Source organism: Actinia tenebrosa, unplaced genomic scaffold (genome assembly GCF_029948245.1).
Source record: "Actinia tenebrosa isolate PJP-AT-01 unplaced genomic scaffold, QUT_ActTen_1.0 PGA_scaffold16__25_contigs__length_10494907, whole genome shotgun sequence".
NCBI classification, from domain to species: Eukaryota; Metazoa; Cnidaria; class Anthozoa; order Actiniaria; family Actiniidae; genus Actinia; species Actinia tenebrosa.
The window spans coordinates 9,700,313-9,719,893 of NW_028292576.1; the positions used below are offsets into that span (position 1 = coordinate 9,700,313).

The window sequence follows — 19,581 nt, forward strand, 5'->3', positions numbered from 1 at the left end:
GTCTTTCTTTGCGAATTGTGTACAATGTAGAAGGTCGTGGCTTCCAGAGCAGCAGACACAGCGACCCGGCGTACTTGCGTTTTCTGTTTTACTACCGGCTTGATACGCTTCCTTAGGTCTGACGTCGGTCGTGAAGGTGGCGGTTTTCAGCGGAGGTTGAGCTTTCATTACCTTGTGAGTGAATCTCATTGGTCTAGCAGTGTTCGTTTTCGATTCACTGTTCCGTGATGAAGTTGTAGTGACAAAGGCGGGATCGTTCTTGATTGCTGCTTGTCTTTTCACGAATGCGGCAAGGTCCTTCAACTTCGGTGACCTGCCTTTCTCTCGGATGCAGTACAGGGTATCTCCCCACCTTGCTGATAGGTAGTTTGGCAACCTACTTACGATCAGCTTCAGGTTCGACGTCGTGCTTGCTTCAACTTCGTATTCTCCTTCCAGCTTCTTCGATGCTGATTCAAGTTGTTCTGCAAAGTTACGTAGGCCTTTGTTGTCATCATGGGCTAACTTTGGACCAATGGTCAGTTTTTCGATACATGCGGCTGCAACCGCGGATGGGTGTCCGTATCGTTCCTCTAGCAGCTTCACAATATCGTCGTACTTGCATCCAGACGCTCGTTGAACTACTTCATACGCTTCTCCGCAGACAAATTTCGGTAAGAACTCCAGTTTTTGTCCGTCGGTCAATAATCCGTCCTCTAAATTGTCTTTCAGGCGGCTTCTAAGACTGGGGAAGTCGTCAGCATCTCCGGAGAACTTTACAGGCTGCATGGCTCGCAACATGTTCAACTTCAGCATAATTGCATTGTGGGTTGTAGTTTCTTGTAAGATGGATTCTTCTCTTCGAGGTCTCTCAGAATGGTATCTTTCGTCGGCCATAACGTTTTGGGCGTGGCTCTTGTCAGCGCTTTCTTCTTGCATGTCGTACCTCTTAGGAACGTGGGAGTTTCTCCAATATTCATCGTACTTCTCGGGGCATTGGGAGCTTCTCTGGTATTCATATTCGTATTCTCGTTTTATTCTCTCATCGCGGTCATCCGGTACATGGATGCGTGTGGTTTCGTTCACGACCCAATCAGTGGTCTGGTCTTCCTTTGTCAAGGGGGTGCTTGTGTAAAGGCATGGTCCACGTGGTAATTCTAGATCGGACTCTTCATCCTCTGACATAAATTCGGCTTCCTTTTCTGCTATCTTGGCTTCAAATCTCAGTTTTCTTACTGTTTTTTGCTTCTCTAGTTCAATGTCTATCTTGCGCTTTTCCATTTCCGCTTCCAATTTTGCTATTCCTTCAGCTTGTTCTGCCATCATTTTCTTCAATTCCGCGTTTTTCTGTAGTTCTCGTTTCTTCGAAGACCTCAGCGATCTAGTTTTCGACTTAGTAGACCCCCCTGCGTAGGAATATTGGCTTATTGTCTCATTATCTCTTTGTCGGCGAACTGGCGCCTGCTCGTCTTCTCGACATTGTTGTGCCTGTCTCAAACGCTCGCATGCGGCATAGGCACACTTGTGATAATTATCTTTGGCATGTTCGTGTTGTTGTTTTACTCGTAAAAGTTCTGTTTCACTTACATCTTCCTCGATGTAAACACTGTATTCATTTCTGTACAAATCCCATGCAAGTTCTAATTTCTTTAAATAATCAACAATTTTTTCGGCTTCGAAGCATCGTTCCACGTCTCCAACTTGGTTGACAAGTCTTGACAGGTGGGATAAATATCCCGCCAAGGAATGTCGTCTTTGTGTAATCCGTTCGGCTTTACGGCCTTCGAAATCTTTCATATTTTCTTGAATAATTCTCTTACCTCTTCGGGATCCAAGATCCAACTCTCGCTCAAGTTGTCTCCCATATTCAGACGGTCCTTTTATCATGTTTTCAAGTTGTTTTTCTAATTCGAGGATTCTTTCATGTTGTTGCTCGATGGTCAAGTTCGGGTTTCCTTCGGCATTCATCTTGTGTTTTCTTTCTCAATCAGTTCGTTCAGATTAGCCAATATGTCGAATTTTGTAAAGGTTCTAGATTATCTCGAGGACTATAGTCAAGATGCGTGACGTTCAAGTTCTAGATTATCAGTTTATTCAGAGTTCAGTCAGTCAATGATTTCACAATTCCACGTTACAGGATTAATTTCACGAGTTCAGGTTTTCACGATTTCAGGTTTTCACGATTTCAGGTTTTCACGATTCGCTAGAATGACAATTGCAAAACCTTATATGAGAATATATTCTGTCCAAGAAAAACGGAATCAATATACTTACACATATGTGCTGTCCTGAAGATAAAATCATTCGAATTCCGGATTCATTTTTTAAGAACAACTTGTCTACTCTTCCCTATATCAACTCTGCCCCATTCCCACGAGCTCCTTTTCTCTCTTCCACAGGGAACCCGCTTCTATCATGCATAAGCTATAACAATAATGGTTTCGTTTACATTCGTAGTGCTTTTCAGTATTCGGCGCTCTGGATGCAGCGTTTTTTTTAGAAATAGCTATTACAATTGTAATATTAAAATATGCATTCCTTATTCGATATTGACTGGCGTTTTACGTGCTCACAAACGTGGCATATCATTACCATAACAAGTATGCATAAAAAATCGTTCATACAAAGAAATTTTAATTTCAAAACAGGTATTGTATCTGAGGTATTACTGACTCTATACCATTAAAAAGGAGACTAAAGTGATGGCAGAATTTCGAGTTACCGATCTAATTGCTACAAAAAGAGATGGCGAAGCACTTACTAGAGATCAGATCTGTTTTTTCGCTTCACGAGTCGCTACGGGAGAAATATCAGAGTCTCAAATTGGAGCGATATTAATGGCGATATACCTCAAAGGAATGAATACTGAAGAAACTGTACATCTTACCGATGCTATGGTGAAGTCTGGAGAGACATTGTCGTGGCCTGAAGAATGGGGAAACTGTATTGGTGATAAACATTCTACTGGAGGTGTAGGAGATAAAGTAAGCCTTCCTCTTGCTCCAGCTTTAGCCGCTTGTGAAGTAAAAGTTCCTATGATTTCGGGACGTGGATTGGGTCACACAGGTAAAGAAACTACGATTTTATCATTATGATTTTTATGTTTATTAATGTATTTAACTTTATTGAATGAAAAACAACCCAGGTTATAATTTTTTTTGCGTTATTTTAAAATAAAATATTATGATAACCGATTTCATTTCATTTCATTAACCATAATACTATATATACACGTGCAAATTCAATTAGAATGTTTGTACATTATAGTTGTATATTCGTTGTACATAGGTGTGAAAATAAAAGAATTCAAGTTAACTATATGAATCAAAGATGCAACTAAGCACTTTCGATTTCTTTCTGGAAAAAGGTGTAGACATAATAAACAAAATGATTTAGCCTCAACTTAACCCTGCCCACCGCCCGCCTTCGCTTAATTGTAACGCAATACGGCTGTACGTACGGCCTATTATTGTTGACATTATAGTATTGTCACGGCAAAATCAACACGAGAATAATCCCTTACATGTACATTGATTGTCGCAATTCGTTTATTCGCGATTCTTTATCTCTTAAGGCCAATATGTATACAATATATTTAACAATTGTGAATATCGGGGAATGTTTACCGAGACGCGAGTCTTCGAGCGGCGAGGTAAATATTCTCCGATATCACTGAGGCTGAGGCAAATAATTGTTTTAGTATAAATACACAGGTGATTCTTTCAAAAATAGAGAAAAAAAAGAAGATAAAAGACATTTTTTCCCGGTAACAGCAACAAAGCGGCTGGCCGCCATTTTGGATTATCGCTGGAGGTGATTATCGTGCGGATAGCTTAAGTTTCTCGACCAATCATCGCGCGAGATTTTCAATAATCACCTGTGTATTTTTACTAAATATACTAATATATGATGCCAGCAAAGTTTGTAGTTTCATGTCATGTTTAAATTTTCAGCACCAACCGTTAAAAAAATTGCAAATATACAAATGATAGAAAATAATAACACACAGTTTTTTCATACTCCAAGGTGGAACACTAGACAAGCTGGAATCAATTCCAGGTTTTAAAGTCAGTCTTACCCCAGAAGAAATGAAAGATGTCTTAGAAAAAGTAGGCTGTTGCATTGTGGGACAGAACGAGTCCCTAGCACCAGCTGATGGAGTATTGTATGCTGTTCGTGACGTGACGGGCACGGTGGCTTCAGTCCCTCTTATTGCGAGTTCAATTATATCAAAGAAAGTTGCAGGTAAGTTTTGTATTAATCCTAAGAACAAACAAGTTTTCTAAGTCACGCAACAAAAGATGGAGCTTTATGAAACAAGTCTCAGAAAAGGTGAATGTACTGTGTTTGGCACATGGCACATTGAAGCTTACTCAAGGATCAAATTGGAATTTAGTGAGTTTGGTTTTGAGTTTTTAGGGAGGAAAATTAATATTTGGAAAACTGAGAGAAAAAACCCTCAAAACAAGTGAGAGACTTGACAAACTTTTCTCAGACTCAGTAAATCAAAGTAATTACTTACTAAAGGTATTGGAGTAAAAGGCTGACTTTTTTCATGACATGGGATAATTGATATTTTTTTCAATCGAAATCCAGAATCTCTGACATCTTTGGTGCTTGATGTCAAGTGTGGACGTGCTGCCTTTGCTGAAACGAAGAAAAGTGCAAGATTTTTGGCAGAAACTTTAGTAAACACTTGTGAAGGAATGGGTACAAGATGTACGGCACTGGTAACCAGTATGGACCACCCTATTGGAAAGACTGTGGGGAACTCTGTTGAAGTGGCTGAGGCTATACAGTGTCTTCATGGGCAAGGCCCCGATGATCTGGAAGAACTGGTCTGTCTTTTAGGTAAATAGATAGGTAACCTCTGGGCTGATCTAAGTCAGGGCACAGTTAAAACCCGAGGGGGGGTACTCTTGCCCGTTTAGGGTAGGGATGTGCCACTGAGCCCTCTGAACCCTGACCCTGTTCCAGAGTAAAATCGTTGAAATTCATACCCTGTTCCAGAGCAAGATCGCTGAAAACCATACCCTGTTCCACTATTGCGAAAATAGATACCCTGTTCCAGAGCGAGCTTGATTTTATATACCCTGTTCTAGAGTAGAATCACTGAAAACCATACCCTGTTTGGCGGCATGTACCCGTATAGCGAATATAGGGAGTACCCCCCTTCCCGGGGTTAACAAACAGATTGAACCAAGAAACAACCTCTGGGCTGTTCTAAGTCAGGTTGCATGGCTATTTCAAAGACTTAATTGGAATTGTGTTTGCTGCAGTGGGCATTGAGGGGTGGGGTGGGGTGGGAAGATAAAAATCATCCTCAGACATCGGAGGGTTAAGAGTTGGATACAGGAGTTAAATACAAGGGAAGACATGCAACATTTTGGAAACTTGTTTGATTAATTTTTTTTGATAAAATGATAGGAGGTCATCTTCTAAAATCCCTTGAAAAAGTTGATTCTGCTGAAGAAGGAATGGAATTCATCAAATTAACTCTCAGTAATGGAATGGCCATCAAAAAATTCTCAGAAATGTTGGTAGCACAAGGAGTTAGTCAAGAAATTGCCGATGCACTGTGCAACCCTGACACCAACCCTTACAAGTATATCCCTCTCGCAACCAACTCATATGAGGTTAAAGCACAGAAGTCAGGCATTATCAAGGATATTGATGCCTTAGAATGTGCATCCCTGTGTGGTAGTTTGGGTGCAGGACGGCAGAAGAGCACTGATACCATAGATCATGGCGTAGGAATGGTATTGAATGTCAGAGTAGGAGAATACATCAAGGAAGGTGAAACATGGGTTGTGATATGTCATAGAGGTAACCTCTCAGTTGAAGATGTCGAAGCATTACAAAATTCTATTGTCATAGAGGAGAGTGATAGTGAAGAGAGTTTGCCTGTTCAATCCAGACTTATTGAGGTGATAAGTGCTTCCCAAGATTAACTATTTTTATTTGTTAAGGGACTTCATTATTTAATCCCCCTTGAAATCAGTAACTTTTGCTGTTGACAACATATTAATGGTCCCCCTAATTGTTGGAGGAGTTAGTTTGGGATTTACCAATTAATTTTAAAAAATGTGAAAATGGGGCCATGAATATTTAAGCAAATTAAAAATAGAGTAGACTTGATAAAAAACGGTTCAAAAACAAGTTTATCTATCTCATCTACCCCACTTTCCTATGAATGATGAATGGTCCCTAATCTAAATTATACATTTTCTGGAAAATAGGCTACCCATATTTGTTGGGTGTACCATATATCGTGGTAACTGAGTTAGTCCCTAATCTAAATTATAAATTTCCAAAAGAAGATGCTGATAGGCCGAGTCTAATTTGGCAGTCAGAGGAATTTGTTGAATTTAAGTATTTCCAAATTGGACAGACATGTAGTCCTATTGCAGATTAATATTAATCCCAAACTATACTATGAATGCCGCTAGAATGCCAATGGAAAGGATCCAAATTCTCCAGTTTGGACAGGGAAGAGAATTTGAAAATAGCACAATAGTTGCTTATATGGGATTGTAGAGTGATGATATAATTAATAATATTAGAATAACTTGTCTAACATATAGTAATACTGTAAGTGAAGTTGTGGTTGTGTGTTAAGTAAAGATAAAAGTGCTTTTTGTAGTACGTATGTTTGCCTTTGTACTGAAAGCAAACATTAAATTAAAAACAGGGAAAAATAGCAAACTTTGGCTCTATTACAGAATTCCTAAGATAAATGATTATATTGTTAGTGATATAATGTTCTGATTAAATGTTATTGTAATCTTGAGAAACAGTCATAGGAACAGTGTTCACAGGGCTGTCAACTCTCCCGGATAAACCGGGAGTCTCCAGATTTTGGACCGTATCTCCCGGTCTCCAGATTAGAGTCTCAAATCTCACGGATAATCCCCGAAGCTGACCATTTCTTGTAAGACTCGACTTTCACAATAAAATTCCAATTATTTTGTGTTGTTTGTGTTATTTTAAATCGCTAACAAAATCAAAACGTTCCTCAAAAAGTGTTCTTGCAAGCAGGCCATTGTAATATAAGCAATAATCTGATTGGTCAAAAATAAACCAATCACATCAAATGTTACAAAGCGAAAGACGTCTTTTCGCGTGTTTTTTGAAGCGCTGTGACGTCATGTCCCTTCCCTATCAATTCTCCAGATTTGAATATCTCGGGGGTTGACAGCCCTGTGTTCAGGTTAAACGTACATGATTTTAGGCAATGTATCCAAGATACACTCACATTGTAGAATCGTTGTCGGGTTCAGAAACATAGAACAAAGGAGCTTAGACCGAAATGGCACATGGGAAGTACGTTAATTAGATGCATGCTGTGACCGGCGACCCGTGGCATCATCCACTGTTTTTAATACGCGTTTGGCATTCTAAACCGACTGCATGGATGGCGCAAATAAATAAATTATAAAACTAGTCGTTGCAATATGCAAGTGGAATGCTGCGAGTGCCATACAATGATGTAAAGGATGTATACCAATGTTAATAAGATATAAGTTACATACAACAAAATATCCAAAATCGTCTAGATATAAGTAACAAGGACGGACATAGGACTTTACTTATGTGTGTGCTCCTGCATACTTATATGAATACTCCTGTAGATGTTTTGAGGTATTAAGGTGTAACAGGGTCCCCTATACCCCCTCGCAAAATGCATTCACGTAAAATTATTTGGCCAATTTCCGCCTCACGTAAAATTCTGAAATCGCATCCCCATTCACGCAAAAATCGAAGTGAACACGTTTCACGTAAAATTAATTTTTCGTATCACGGAAAATACCCTGGAAAATACCAAAATCTTTTTTACATTCTAAGTTCATGGAAAAACGTTTCACGCATTATAATAAAAGATTTATCTAGGAATATCAAGTATAAATTAATATGGAATTATTTTAAATAAAGGTTCAAATGCTAGAGCGAGGTTTTGCGGCCCTCGGTCTTGAATTCTAATGCAAAACCGAGCCCGTGCGTTTGAACTGGTTTAAAATATCAACTAAGCCCTAAATTCCATTGTTTCGATGCAAAACACGAAATACTACATTACATTGAATTCAGAGAGGTAGATTACTGTTGCTTTGTTCTTTTGGAAATAGAGTGCTTACAATATATCCGTGTAATTAAAAATCTATCCCGGGTTTATAATTCAGCCCCGTTCTCCCCTGTTGATATCAATTCCGCCCCTAGACTCTCGCTCGTCCGTTCCGTCTCCACGCTTAGAGACTGTAACGGTACAATGACCGAAAGGACTTTTGGGTCCCGAAAACTTGGACCAAGCGTGCTTTGGGAACCAAAATACTCGTCCACAGTCTCTCTCGTTTTCGCCACCATCTTAAAAATATTGATTGATTGTAATGCTCCTACCCGAGCGAGTTGTTTTCGGAAGGTCAAGTGGCTGGTGTCTCAATAAAATCAATACGACAATAAAAACAACACCGAAACAGCGACTCGTACTCATTAGACCGATGCCGCCAATTACGCTACTTCAGGTAATTGACCAATCTGACTTTATTCTTCACTGGACTCTGAAGATGCCGGGGAAGATGACTTCCGCTCAGGTTGTCGAAACGTCAGTCACATCAAACAGTCCTTCTCAGGACTACATCCACCCGGATGATCATATTACTTCGATTAACATTCATTCACCTGGGTTCAGACCGTTCTATACAATATGTATTCTATTTCTTAAGAATGGTTTTGTTTACATGCGTCGTGTTATTCAGTATTCAGCGTACAGGATGCGGCTTTCAACGTTTTTTAGGAATAGCAATTACAATTGTAATATCAATGATATGCATTCCTTATTATGCAATCCACTGCGCGTGGTTCGATATTCGCCGGTGTAGGTGCTTACAAACGTGGCATACTCATTACCATAACAAGTATGCATAAAAAATCGTTCATACAAAGAAATTTTAATTTCAAAACAGGTCTTGTATCTGAGGTATTACTCGCTCTACATCATTTTAAAGGAGACTATAAGGCCCCGTCCACCTATGCCGGATAAATTTGAATCCGCAATTTTCACACCGAAGCCGAAAAAAAAGTTTTCCGTCCACACATGAAAACGGATAAAATGTTTCGCGTGCACACAAGTCCGATCAGAGGCGGCAAAAACGCTTCAATGCACATCTGAGCATTTGCATCGAAGCTGAAATTGAGCCTGCGGTGAATTTTTAGCCTTCCCGCCATGTTCCCATAACAATCATGACGTCATCGTATTCGAAAAATTTCGGGTACGGAATTGTCTACGTCCACACTAAGGCCCCGTTTACACGAAGCCGGATATTTTTTTATCCGGGTAAAAAATGTGCGTTTACATGCGGCTTCGTGTAAACGCTCATCGTTTTCGCATCGTTTTCGACCGTTTACATGAAAACGCTCCATCGACTCGAAAACGCTCATAGGAGCTAGATAAGCATGCGCATAGTTGCTGAGCCTGCGATCTCCTTTGTTTAGTGACGTCAGCGTTTACGAAAATATCCGGCTTCGAGCTCGGCTTTGAGTGACACTAGAGAAAAAGGTTTGCGCATGCTTGCACTTCAGCACGTTTCCTAAGAATTTTGAAGAGTAAATGTTTGTTTTCTCCAAGTATACAAAAAAGTTCAAGAGCACACTTTTGTTAGACCAAGATACTGTATTAACAAACACAATATGAAAGAATTAGCTTTAAGTTTCAAGCATGGACAGTAAGTTTTGGCATTTTGTGAAGTCCAATTTATCAGGCATGTTTGAAAGTCAAATTTACTTATGTTTTGAATAATTTAATTGCATACGGTTTCAGAGCATGCGCATTGTTGCTTGGAGTGTTTACACGGAAACGCATAGCCAGCGTTTTCAAAAATATCCGCTTTGAAAAGCGTTTTCGAATATAGCCGGCTAAAAGACCGTGTCCGTGTAAACGGTAGGCCTAAACGGATAAAAAATATGCGTTTACAAAAATATTCGTGTAAACGGGGCCTATTACGGCTAGCCGGCGTTTTCATTCTAGACCGTATTCGAAAAAAATCGTTTTCGGTGAAGAATTGTTCCGGATTCGCCCAGACTAGTGTGGACCGAATGAATAAAAATTCGGATTCAAATTTATCCGGCATAGTGTGGACGGGGCCTAAAGTGATGCCAGAATTTCGAGTAACCGATCTTATTGCTACAAAAAGAGATGGCGAAGCACTTACTAGAGATCAGATCTGTTTTTTCGCTTCACGAGTCGCTACGGGAGAAATATCAGAGTCTCAAATTGGAGCGATATTAATGGCGATATACCTCAAAGGAATGAATACTGAAGAAACTGTACATCTTACCGATGCTATGGTGAAGTCTGGAGAGACATTGTCGTGGCCTGAAGAATGGGGAAACTGTATTGGTGATAAACATTCTACTGGAGGTGTAGGAGATAAAGTAAGCCTTCCTCTTGCTCCAGCTTTAGCCGCTTGTGAAGTAAAAGTTCCTATGATTTCGGGCCGTGGATTGGGTCACACAGGTAAAGAAACTACGATTTTATCATTATGATTTTTATGTTTATTAATATATTAATTTTAACTTTATTGAATGAAAAACAACCCATGTTATAAAAAACAATTTTTGCGTTATTTTGAAATAAAATATTATGATAACCTCTTTTACTCCGACGAAGGACTAGCGTCCGAAACGTCAATAAGTTTTTTCATCTTTTCACGGTGTATAATTTACCCTTTCATCATTATTATGATAACCGATTTCATTTCATTTCACTACCATTACTTTACAAGTGCAAATTGAAATAGAAATGTTGTACATTATAGTTGTATATTCGTTGTACATAAATGTGAAAATAAAAGAATTCAAGTTAACTATATGAATCAAAGATGCAACTAAGCACTTTCGATTTCTTTTTGGAAAAAGGTGTAGACATAATAAACAAAATGATTTAGCCGCTGTGGGTAGTTTTGGTCTGGCACACCTAGCCGCATTGAAACGGCTACAACTTCGTCTTGAATAACTCAATCTGCAAGCGCTATTCAGACAATGTCAGGAAAGGATTAAAAGTTTCAAAAATGATAAATTAGTTTAAAGCGGCCTTTTTGTTATGACGTAATGGTGACATCATAGAAATCGTTTACCGCTTATTTTCTCGAAAACTAGACCTAAACTTTCAAAGCGACTTGCATCAGTCGATAGTATTCATCAAGGCACCCAACATATTGCAACATGAAAAAAATGTATGAGAGCGTTTTTCAAATATTACGCGATAAATATATTCATGAACTTTTACTATTATTTCCAGCGTGTCGACTTTATACCCTCAAAATCGGGACTTTAATTTAGTGGATTCAATATTTTTAGTAGCTAGAATATAAGTACGGATATAGACACTGTCCTATTGAGTATGAATCAAGTTGTGACTTTCTTTCTAACCTTATGGATTTTCTGATATGAAGCTAAATGACCCCATTTGTTGTCAACAGCGATAGAAAATATCGATGAAAGCGGCATTCAAAAAATCGTCAAACGATTTTTTTCTAACTGAAGTCACTGAAAGATGTATCTTTTACAAATATTCTCCTTTAATTTCATATGCATTGAAGGGTTTTAAGGCAGTCAAATAAAATAAGTACGCTCACAACTATTTTCGCTCACGGCTGTTGGTTGATTATTCACGCTTGACTTCCGTGTTATTCCTCGTCGCGTACTGTTACGGCCGGCTGCATTTACGATATTATGCGATAACCGAATTCAATAATTGCTTTATTATACATTTTGTATACTGGAAAAAAAATTAACATGAACATTAGATTATTAGCTTTTTATAATTTGATGTCTAGAAAGTGTATTATAGACTGATATATGAGTAGAGTTGTTTGTTGGTCCTCTCCTGTGCTTCGAAGGTAAGCCATTTAATGGCTAGGATCGGCCGAAACCAAAACACTACGAGGAACGCCTGTCACATGATGGATTGCGCGCGCTAGATAGATCAACGAAGAACAACTAGACGCCCTTATTGGCGTTTACTCGGGCTACCTATGTCGAAAACAAAGAAGGTGAGAAAGTAGTAGAAGTGTGAAAGTAAAGGAGCGCAATCGGAGAGGATGTGTTTATGTTGGTCAACCCCGAAAAATGAGAGGGTCTCGCGGGAACCGTTGTTGCCAGGCGGTTTGCTTGGTAAAAAAGATAAAAGAATATTGAGCATTTTGTAGTGCTAATGCTTTGGCATTTTCGCTTCCTGATCCAAATGCTTCACGATTGATAGCAGATGGTAGTGGTATCTTACTTGACTGTTAGATCTCAGGCGTGAAAGGTTCTTTTCTCTTTTTGCAGTGTTCATAGATTTATGCTGTTCTGCTTGTTGAGACAAACGTTGTTTCTTAAGGGCAGGATTCATGCTTGCATAGCTTAATTTGCGTTTCTCAGCATTAACCTTTTTTTGTGCATTTGATTTGTGTTTCCTTATGATACCTTGTCTTGCAGTGTTTGATAATTGAGTTGAGCAGGATATAAATAAAATATGGTAATCTAACTCATTTTGAAGTGTTTGTGTTGCTATACCAATCATTTTCTGTACTAAGGTGGATACACTGGTTACTTTTTCAAACATATCAAATGAGATAAAAGTCGGTGGTCCGGCATTTATGGTGAAAAATGCAACAAATGCAAGAATTGGACAGCCATGCTAAGAATCCAGTATTGCCTTTTGTATTATTTGTTATTATCTTCTGTAGTTCTAATTTGCTTGTAGCAGATGTGCAGCACAATTTGCCTTGTTTTTGTAAATTATTTTTAACACTTATATCTGCATCATATATCTGAAGGCTTGCTGGTAAATCATTGATTGTAAGGCACTCTTTGTTGAGGCTCCGAGTATAAAACATGTTTCCATGATCAGAAATAGATTCCAATGTATCTGAATTCCAATAGTTACAGGCTTTTAAAACAGAAAAACAAATACAATAAAATGATATAGCGCAGCAATGTTTCAAAATTATACCATTCATATAGGCATTGAAACTTGTATTATGACTGTTGTGGCTTTGTTGATCATCATCTGTGCCTTTACCAATCACTTCACTCTGTTCAGTTATGTGGGTTGGTAGATTAAAGGTATTTTCACTTGCATTGTTTTGTTCACACATTTCTGTGATATGCACTCCCCTGAGTTCAAAAGAACCTGTTGAATTGTCATAAAAACTTTGGAAGTAATTTATTAAAGCATTAAAGTCATCGACATCTAGGAGTACACAAGTACCTTGAGGATGAGGGAGGCCATATGAATTCCGAGCATGAGAATCAAATATTCTAAATCTGCCATCACCATGACAATAAATAGCTACCGTACTACATTGAATAGTTAATAGAAATGAATGGTAATTTTCTCCAATTAAAATCTGCAAAGCATTACCTAAGGGCATACAGTAGAGGAAATCAACAGTAGATAAGACATCATGTATATTAGCAGTATAACTTGGACGGTATTCCATTTGTAAGTGCTTTCTAGTACTGTTACTATACTGGGTAATTCTGTCAACAGTAAAAATTCTTGGTTGTATAATCTTGATAGGACAGAATATAACTCATTCCCAATATTCATGGTGTTTACTAGGTCTACTGAAGAACTTATTGCACTCCTATGGTTATATATCAATGCACATAGTGACATGGCAACACACTGACGACCAGCATTTGGACCAAATAATGCAATGTTACCTTGAGAATATGGAGCAGAAATTGTTTTTTTGGGATCTATTACTGTGTATGGACCAGGATTTTTTTCTACATCTCTGCTTAGGGTAAACTTACTGTGATTTATTCTGTGATTGAGACTCTTGTAAACATGGGGTAAACTGTTGGAAACATGTTTTCCTGGACTATAATTTTTCAATATTGGCTGACAACGACTATAACCAGCATTTATTGCTTTTTTGTGAAGCTTTAATTTCTTAAGGAGGGATTTCCTGAATCGTAATTTCCTTCGACTGGGAAAAGAATTGCCAGAAGCTTTGTTTCGTTTAGATCCTTTGTAGATTTTGCAATAACACTTCATTATTTCGTGATTCAAATGACATTTATTGACAAAGCAATGCATTCTAGATGTCATGGGTACATTTTTGAAAACATACTTACGAACCCTTTTCCGTATTTTTCTGCTTTTGTGCAAAAGGCGTGCGAGTTGTTCAACAGGGACTCTACTTGGTTCTCGATCACGCGAAGCAACACGAGGCTTGTGCTCAACACGGTACTGAGAAGTATAAAATTTGGCATAACGAGACCTGCAATCCTCTAATAAATATAATAGTTTATTGTGATCAACAAATACAGATAACTGTACAGCCTTTTCCAATAAATCACAGTCATTTTCCAAAGAGTATACCAAACTCTTAGTTGACTCATTTATGAAATGTACAATTAAAATCAACATCATGCACAACAGGCTCGCTACTAATAGTTGAACGAACGATAGAATGTTGAAGAAACTGTCCAAAATTGAGAACAAAAAGAAAAGAATACATAAAAAACTTATCCTCGATGAAAATGGCGTAAGTCCAATGCTTGTTGATTCGCGGAAGGCATGAAATGTTGTCTTGAAAGATTCCAATATGGCGTCCATCTTCAGCTTACATGGAATGTTTTCTGTCTCCATCATCTTCGAAGCAGTTATCAATGAAGTTCCTGCTTACTAAAGAGTTAGTGATTGTTTGTTCGTTTAAGTACGTTTGAGTAAGTTTGTACGTTTGTCCATTTGAGTTCATTTGAGTTTCACTTGAGTTCACATTTCTGGTAATCTTTCTGGTATCTTTGGCATTCTTTTGGCATTTTGCTTTGAGTTCGCGGACCGACCCGTTCATCTACATCTACATCTACATCTACATCTACATTTTATTGTCAGCAGGAACTATACATTAAGTTATCACGCTAACTATGGGAAAATTAATTAAATAGATAAATAATAAAAAATAAAAAATAAAATATAGAGTATATAGAATAGCCTAGATCATAGACGAGACATGCCCCCCGCCACCCCGAGTCCCACGCCCGCGCAGACAGACTTTATGGTTCCGAAAACGCTCGACATCTTTTAGTGTGGGTCTACCGCGAACGGCGTGTGCGTTTGTGTGTATTTTGAGTGTCCCAGAAGAAAAGGAATTCGCCATAACAAACCACCGACGAGGAGCAGAGAGCAAGAAAACCTGCTACCCAACATGTAGGTCACATGACTTGCACTCGTGCGTCGCCTCGCTTTCATGACTGTCTCGATCGCATACATATTCATCATGTAAAACCTCGACCATACGATAGACTGATACAAAACCGAAACCTAAACTCGGCCTACCTTACAGGTAGCCCGAGTAATAACTTTCTTTCAAGAGAATATTAAGTACTTCATATTCTCTTGCTTTCTTTACATAAACAAAATTTTAATGTGCTCCCTTGGCTCGCGCGGGCAGCTCCGCTATTATATGGCATGATTTGATTTTTGATTTCATATCATGTTTGAATTTTCAGCACCCTTCCTTATAAAAAACCTACACTTTGCAAATACAGTAAAACCCCTCTATACCGGACAGTGCGGGGACCGATAAAAATTTCCGGTTTAGCGGGGGTTCCGGCGGTATACTGAGGTTTTTGCAAATTACTTTTATTTTCGATTTGAATAGGTGCGATATCACACCTATTGAAAATATGTTTGTGTCTAATCGTTTGGCGTCAGTATAAACAAACACGTAAACGGAAAGTTCAAGTAAAAATATCAACAATAAGATCAAAAACCAAGCAAATTTCTTTTTTTTTCCAAATTTGTTTTTTCAAAAGAACGCCAAGAAGAAGCATTCTAGATACGATCTGAACAAAATCCCCGGTAAAATGGACTGGCAATGACTCCAAAACCATTTGACATGAAAAAACATGGCGGCCGCAACTTCGCGAACCATTCGATCTTTAGTATTTCTCAACACTATTAATAAACCTTCTTTTATGCATTCTGTTTGAACATTTATACATTGAAAACAATTATTTAGTCTTTATATGTCTATTTGTGAACAAGATTTACTATTTAAGGAAAATTTTCGATGATTTTGTGAGTTTAGAAGTTTGTCGCTGTAGACTCAATTTATACACCCGCAAACATTAAAATAAGCTAGTGACGGTAGTTCCGAAACAACGGTACGTCATCCGGACTAGCGGGGTTGAATTCTATTGTCAAATAGCGTTTGGTACCGAAATTATCGTCCGGTTTCCGAAATAGAGAGGTTCCTGTTTACTGAGGTTTATTTTACAAAAGATATATGGGAAAAATTCCGGACCAAAACTTTTGTCCAGTTTAGAGAGAATTCCGGTATACTGAGGGTCCGGTATAGAGGGGTTTCACTGTATACAAATGATAGAAAATGATAACACACAGTTTTTTCATACTCCAAGGTGGAACACTAGACAAGCTGGAATCAATTCCAGGTTTTAGAGTCAGTCTTACCCCAGAAGAAATGAAAGATGTCTTAAAAAATGTAGGCTGTTGCATTGTTGGACAGAACAAGTCCCTAGTACCAGCTGATAGAGTATTGTATGCTGTTCGTGACGTGACGGGGACAGTGGATTCAGACCCTCTTATTGCAAGTTCAATTATATCAAAGAAAGTTGCAGGTAAGTTTTGTTTTAATCCTAAGAACAAACAAGTTTTCTAAGTTATGTAATAAAAGATGGAGCTTTATGAAACAAGTCTCAGAAAAGTTGAATGTAGTGTTTGGCACATGACACATAAAGCTTACTCACAGATCGAATTGGAATTTAGTGAGTTTGATTTTGAGTTTCTAGGGAGAAAAAATAATATTTGGAAAACTGAGAGAAAAACCCTCAAAACAAGTGAGACTTCACAAACTTTTCTCAGACTCAGTAAATCAAAGTAATTACTAAAGGTATTGGAGGATATTCTAGTTCAGCTGTTACAACGTTAACTAGGTTGCTGAGTAAAAGGCTGAGTTTTTTCATGACATGGGATAATTTGAATTTTTTTCATTCAAAATCCAGAATCTCTGACATCTTTGGTGCTTGATGTCAAGTGTGGACGTGCTGCCTTTGCTAAAACAAAGGAACGTGCAAGTGTTTTGGCAAGAACCTTAGTAAACACTTGCGAAAAAATGGGTACGAGATGTAAGGCACTGGTGACCAGTATGGACCACCCTATAGGAAAGACTGTGGGGAACTCTGTTGAAGTGGCTGAGGCTATACAGTGTCTTCATGGGCAAGGCCCGGACGATCTGAAGGAGCTGGTCTGTCTTCTAGGTAGATAGATAGGTAACCTCTGAGCTGAACTAAGTAAGGGCACAGTTAAAACCCGAGGGGGGGTACTCTTGCCCGTTTAGGGTAGGGATGTGCCACTGAGCCCTCTGAACCCTGACCCTGTTCCAGAGTAAAATCGTTGAAATTCATACCCTGTTCCAGAGCAAGATCGCTGAAAACCATACCCTGTTCCACTATTGCGAAAATAGATACCCTGTTCCAGAGCGAGCTTGATTTTATATACCCTGTTCTAGAGTAGAATCACTGAAAACCATACCCTGTTTGGCGGCATGTACCCGTATAGCGAATATAGGGAGTACCCCCCTTCCCGGGGTTAACAAACAGATTGAACCAAGAAACAACCTCTGGGCTGTTCTAAGTCAGGTTGCATGGCTATTTCAAAGACTTAATTGGAATCTTGTGTGTTGCAGTGAGCATTGAGGGGTGGGGTGGGGTGGGAAGATAAACATCATCCTCGGACATCGGAGGGTTAAGAGTTGAATAAAAGATTTAAATAACGACGGATGACATGCAACATTTTGGCATCTTATTTGATTAATTTGTTTTGATGATACAATAGGAGGTCATCTACTAAACTCCCTTGGAAAAGCTCATACCCCTGAAGAAGGAATGGAATCCATCAAACTAACTCTCAGTAATGGAATGGCCATCAAAAAATTCTCAGAAATGTTGGTAGCACAAGGAGTTAGTCAAGAAATTGCTGATGCACTGTGCAACCCTGACACCAACCCTTACAAGTATATCCCTCTCGCAACCAAGTCATATGAGGTTAAAGCACAGAAGTCAGGCATTATCAAGGATATTGATGCCTTAGAATGTGCATCCCTGTGTGGTAGTTTGGGTGCAGGACGGCAGAAGAGCACTGATACCATAGATCATGGCGTAGGAATGGTATTGAATGTCAGAGTAGGAGAATACATCAAGGAAGGTGAAACATGGGTTGTGATATACCATAGTGGTAACCTCACAGATGAAAATGTCAAAGCATTACAAAATTCTATTGTCATAAAGGAGAGTGATAGTGAAGAAAGCTTGCCTGTTCAGTCCAGACTTATTGAGGTGATAGATGCTCCCCAAGATTAACTACTTTTATTTGTTAAGGGACTTCAGTAACTTTTGCTGTTGACATATTAAGGGTTCCCTTTATTGTAGGAGTTAGTTTGGAATTTACCAATTAATTTTGAAAAATGTGAAAATGGGGCCATGAATACTTCAGCAAAGTGGACTTGAGAAAAAACGGTTCAAAAACAAGTTCATCCAATATCTCATCTGCCCCACTTATCTATAAAATGATGAATGGTCCCTAATCTAAATTATAAATTTTCTGGAAAATATTGTTACGTGTACCATTATATCATAATAAGTGAGTCAGTCCCTAATCTAAATTTTTAAATTTTCCCCAAAAGTTATGCTCCTCCTGGTGCAGAGAAGCCCTAAGTAAGTTTGACCAGGTATGTGGTTCCAAGACACAGATTGAGAGTTTGTAGGTATAAATGTATCTGCATCCATCCTTGTGGTACACAGGATTTTGGGGCCAAATTTATTGAGATTAGTTGAATGCAAGATGGCAGAGCTTTTTCGTCATCCACAATTGAGTCACGTTATCTTATGTGGTCATTACCAGATGTCCTTTCAACTTTGAAAGGACAAATTGCTTATTAAATTGTTAATGATAAAATAGCTTGTCTTAGATAATATTACTGTAAGTGAAAGTGTCGTTGTGCATTATCATGTTATTAGTGGACTACATGCTATCCAATTTGCAAATAATTGGATGAAAAAAATTCTGAGGACTGACAAAATTGGAAGAGGCCAATAGGCCGAGTCTAATTTAGCAGTCAGAAGAATTTTTTGAATTCAAGTATTTCAAAATTGGATAGACATGTAGTCCTATTGCAGATTAATTATATCATCCCAAACTATACTAGACTGATTCTATAAGTCATAGTTTTTTCTTGAAAGAATGCAAATGGAAAGGATCCAAATTCATCTTCAATTTGGACAGGAAAGAGAATTTGAAAATAATACAATAGTTGCTTATATGGGATTATAGAGTGATGATACAATTAATAATAAAATACCTTGTCTTACATATAGTAATACTGTAAGTGAAATTGTGGTTGTGTGTTAAGTAAAGATAAATTAAAGTGTTTTTGTAGAACATATGTTTGCCTTGTATGTAAAAAAAAAACATTAAATTAAAAACAGAAAAAAATAGCAAGGTTAAGAATGATTTTTTTAAAACTTTGAGTAGTGCTATCTCACTGAAAAGGAGAAACTGTAAAACATTAAATTAAAAAAAGAAAAAAATCG

General features: G+C 38.3%; 3 protein-coding genes and 1 long non-coding RNA gene across 4 annotated transcripts; 3 read left to right on the forward strand and 1 right to left on the reverse strand.

Annotated features, from left to right (window-relative positions):
- LOC148910747 (uncharacterized) lies at positions 1–2,008 on the reverse strand (the record flags this gene model as incomplete). Its single annotated transcript, XM_089031379.1, has 1 exon — positions 1–2,008. A coding segment is annotated over exon 1 (1,947 nt), but the record flags the coding sequence as incomplete, so codon positions are not given.
- Positions 2,009–2,580: 572 nt separating this feature from the next.
- Positions 2,581–6,950, forward strand: LOC116289908 (thymidine phosphorylase). Its single transcript, XM_031696850.2, has 4 exons — positions 2,581–3,045; positions 4,006–4,224; positions 4,576–4,830; positions 5,407–6,950. The coding sequence occupies exons 1-4, from the start codon at positions 2,682–2,684 to the stop codon at positions 5,928–5,930; spliced, it is 1,362 nt and encodes a 453-aa protein (XP_031552710.2). The 5' UTR covers positions 2,581–2,681; the 3' UTR covers positions 5,931–6,950.
- A 2,873-nt stretch (positions 6,951–9,823) lies between these two features.
- On the forward strand, positions 9,824–19,485 carry LOC116289907 (thymidine phosphorylase-like). Its single transcript, XM_031696849.2, has 4 exons — positions 9,824–10,486; positions 16,393–16,611; positions 16,996–17,250; positions 17,828–19,485. The coding sequence occupies exons 1-4, from the start codon at positions 9,934–9,936 to the stop codon at positions 18,349–18,351; spliced, it is 1,551 nt and encodes a 516-aa protein (XP_031552709.2). The 5' UTR covers positions 9,824–9,933; the 3' UTR covers positions 18,352–19,485.
- LOC148910748 (uncharacterized) lies at positions 12,547–13,830 on the forward strand. Its single transcript, XR_016119943.1, has 2 exons — positions 12,547–13,459; positions 13,580–13,830. It is a non-coding gene; the product is annotated as an uncharacterized LOC148910748 (long non-coding RNA).
- Positions 19,486–19,581: the final 96 nt, after the last annotated feature.

Coding starts and splice junctions, on each gene's coding strand:
- LOC116289907 (XM_031696849.2), top strand. CDS start 9,934: ATGCGTTTACAAAAATATTCGTGTAAACGGGGCCTATTACGGCTAGCC. Junction 10,487..16,392: donor CCGTGGATTGGGTCACACAG/GTAAAGAAACTA, acceptor TCATACTCCAAG/GTGGAACACTAGACAAGCTG. Junction 16,612..16,995: donor TATATCAAAGAAAGTTGCAG/GTAAGTTTTGTT, acceptor TTCAAAATCCAG/AATCTCTGACATCTTTGGTG.
- LOC116289908 (XM_031696850.2), top strand. CDS start 2,682: ATGGCAGAATTTCGAGTTACCGATCTAATTGCTACAAAAAGAGATGGC. Junction 4,225..4,575: donor TATATCAAAGAAAGTTGCAG/GTAAGTTTTGTA, acceptor ATCGAAATCCAG/AATCTCTGACATCTTTGGTG. Junction 4,831..5,406: donor AGAACTGGTCTGTCTTTTAG/GTAAATAGATAG, acceptor ATAAAATGATAG/GAGGTCATCTTCTAAAATCC.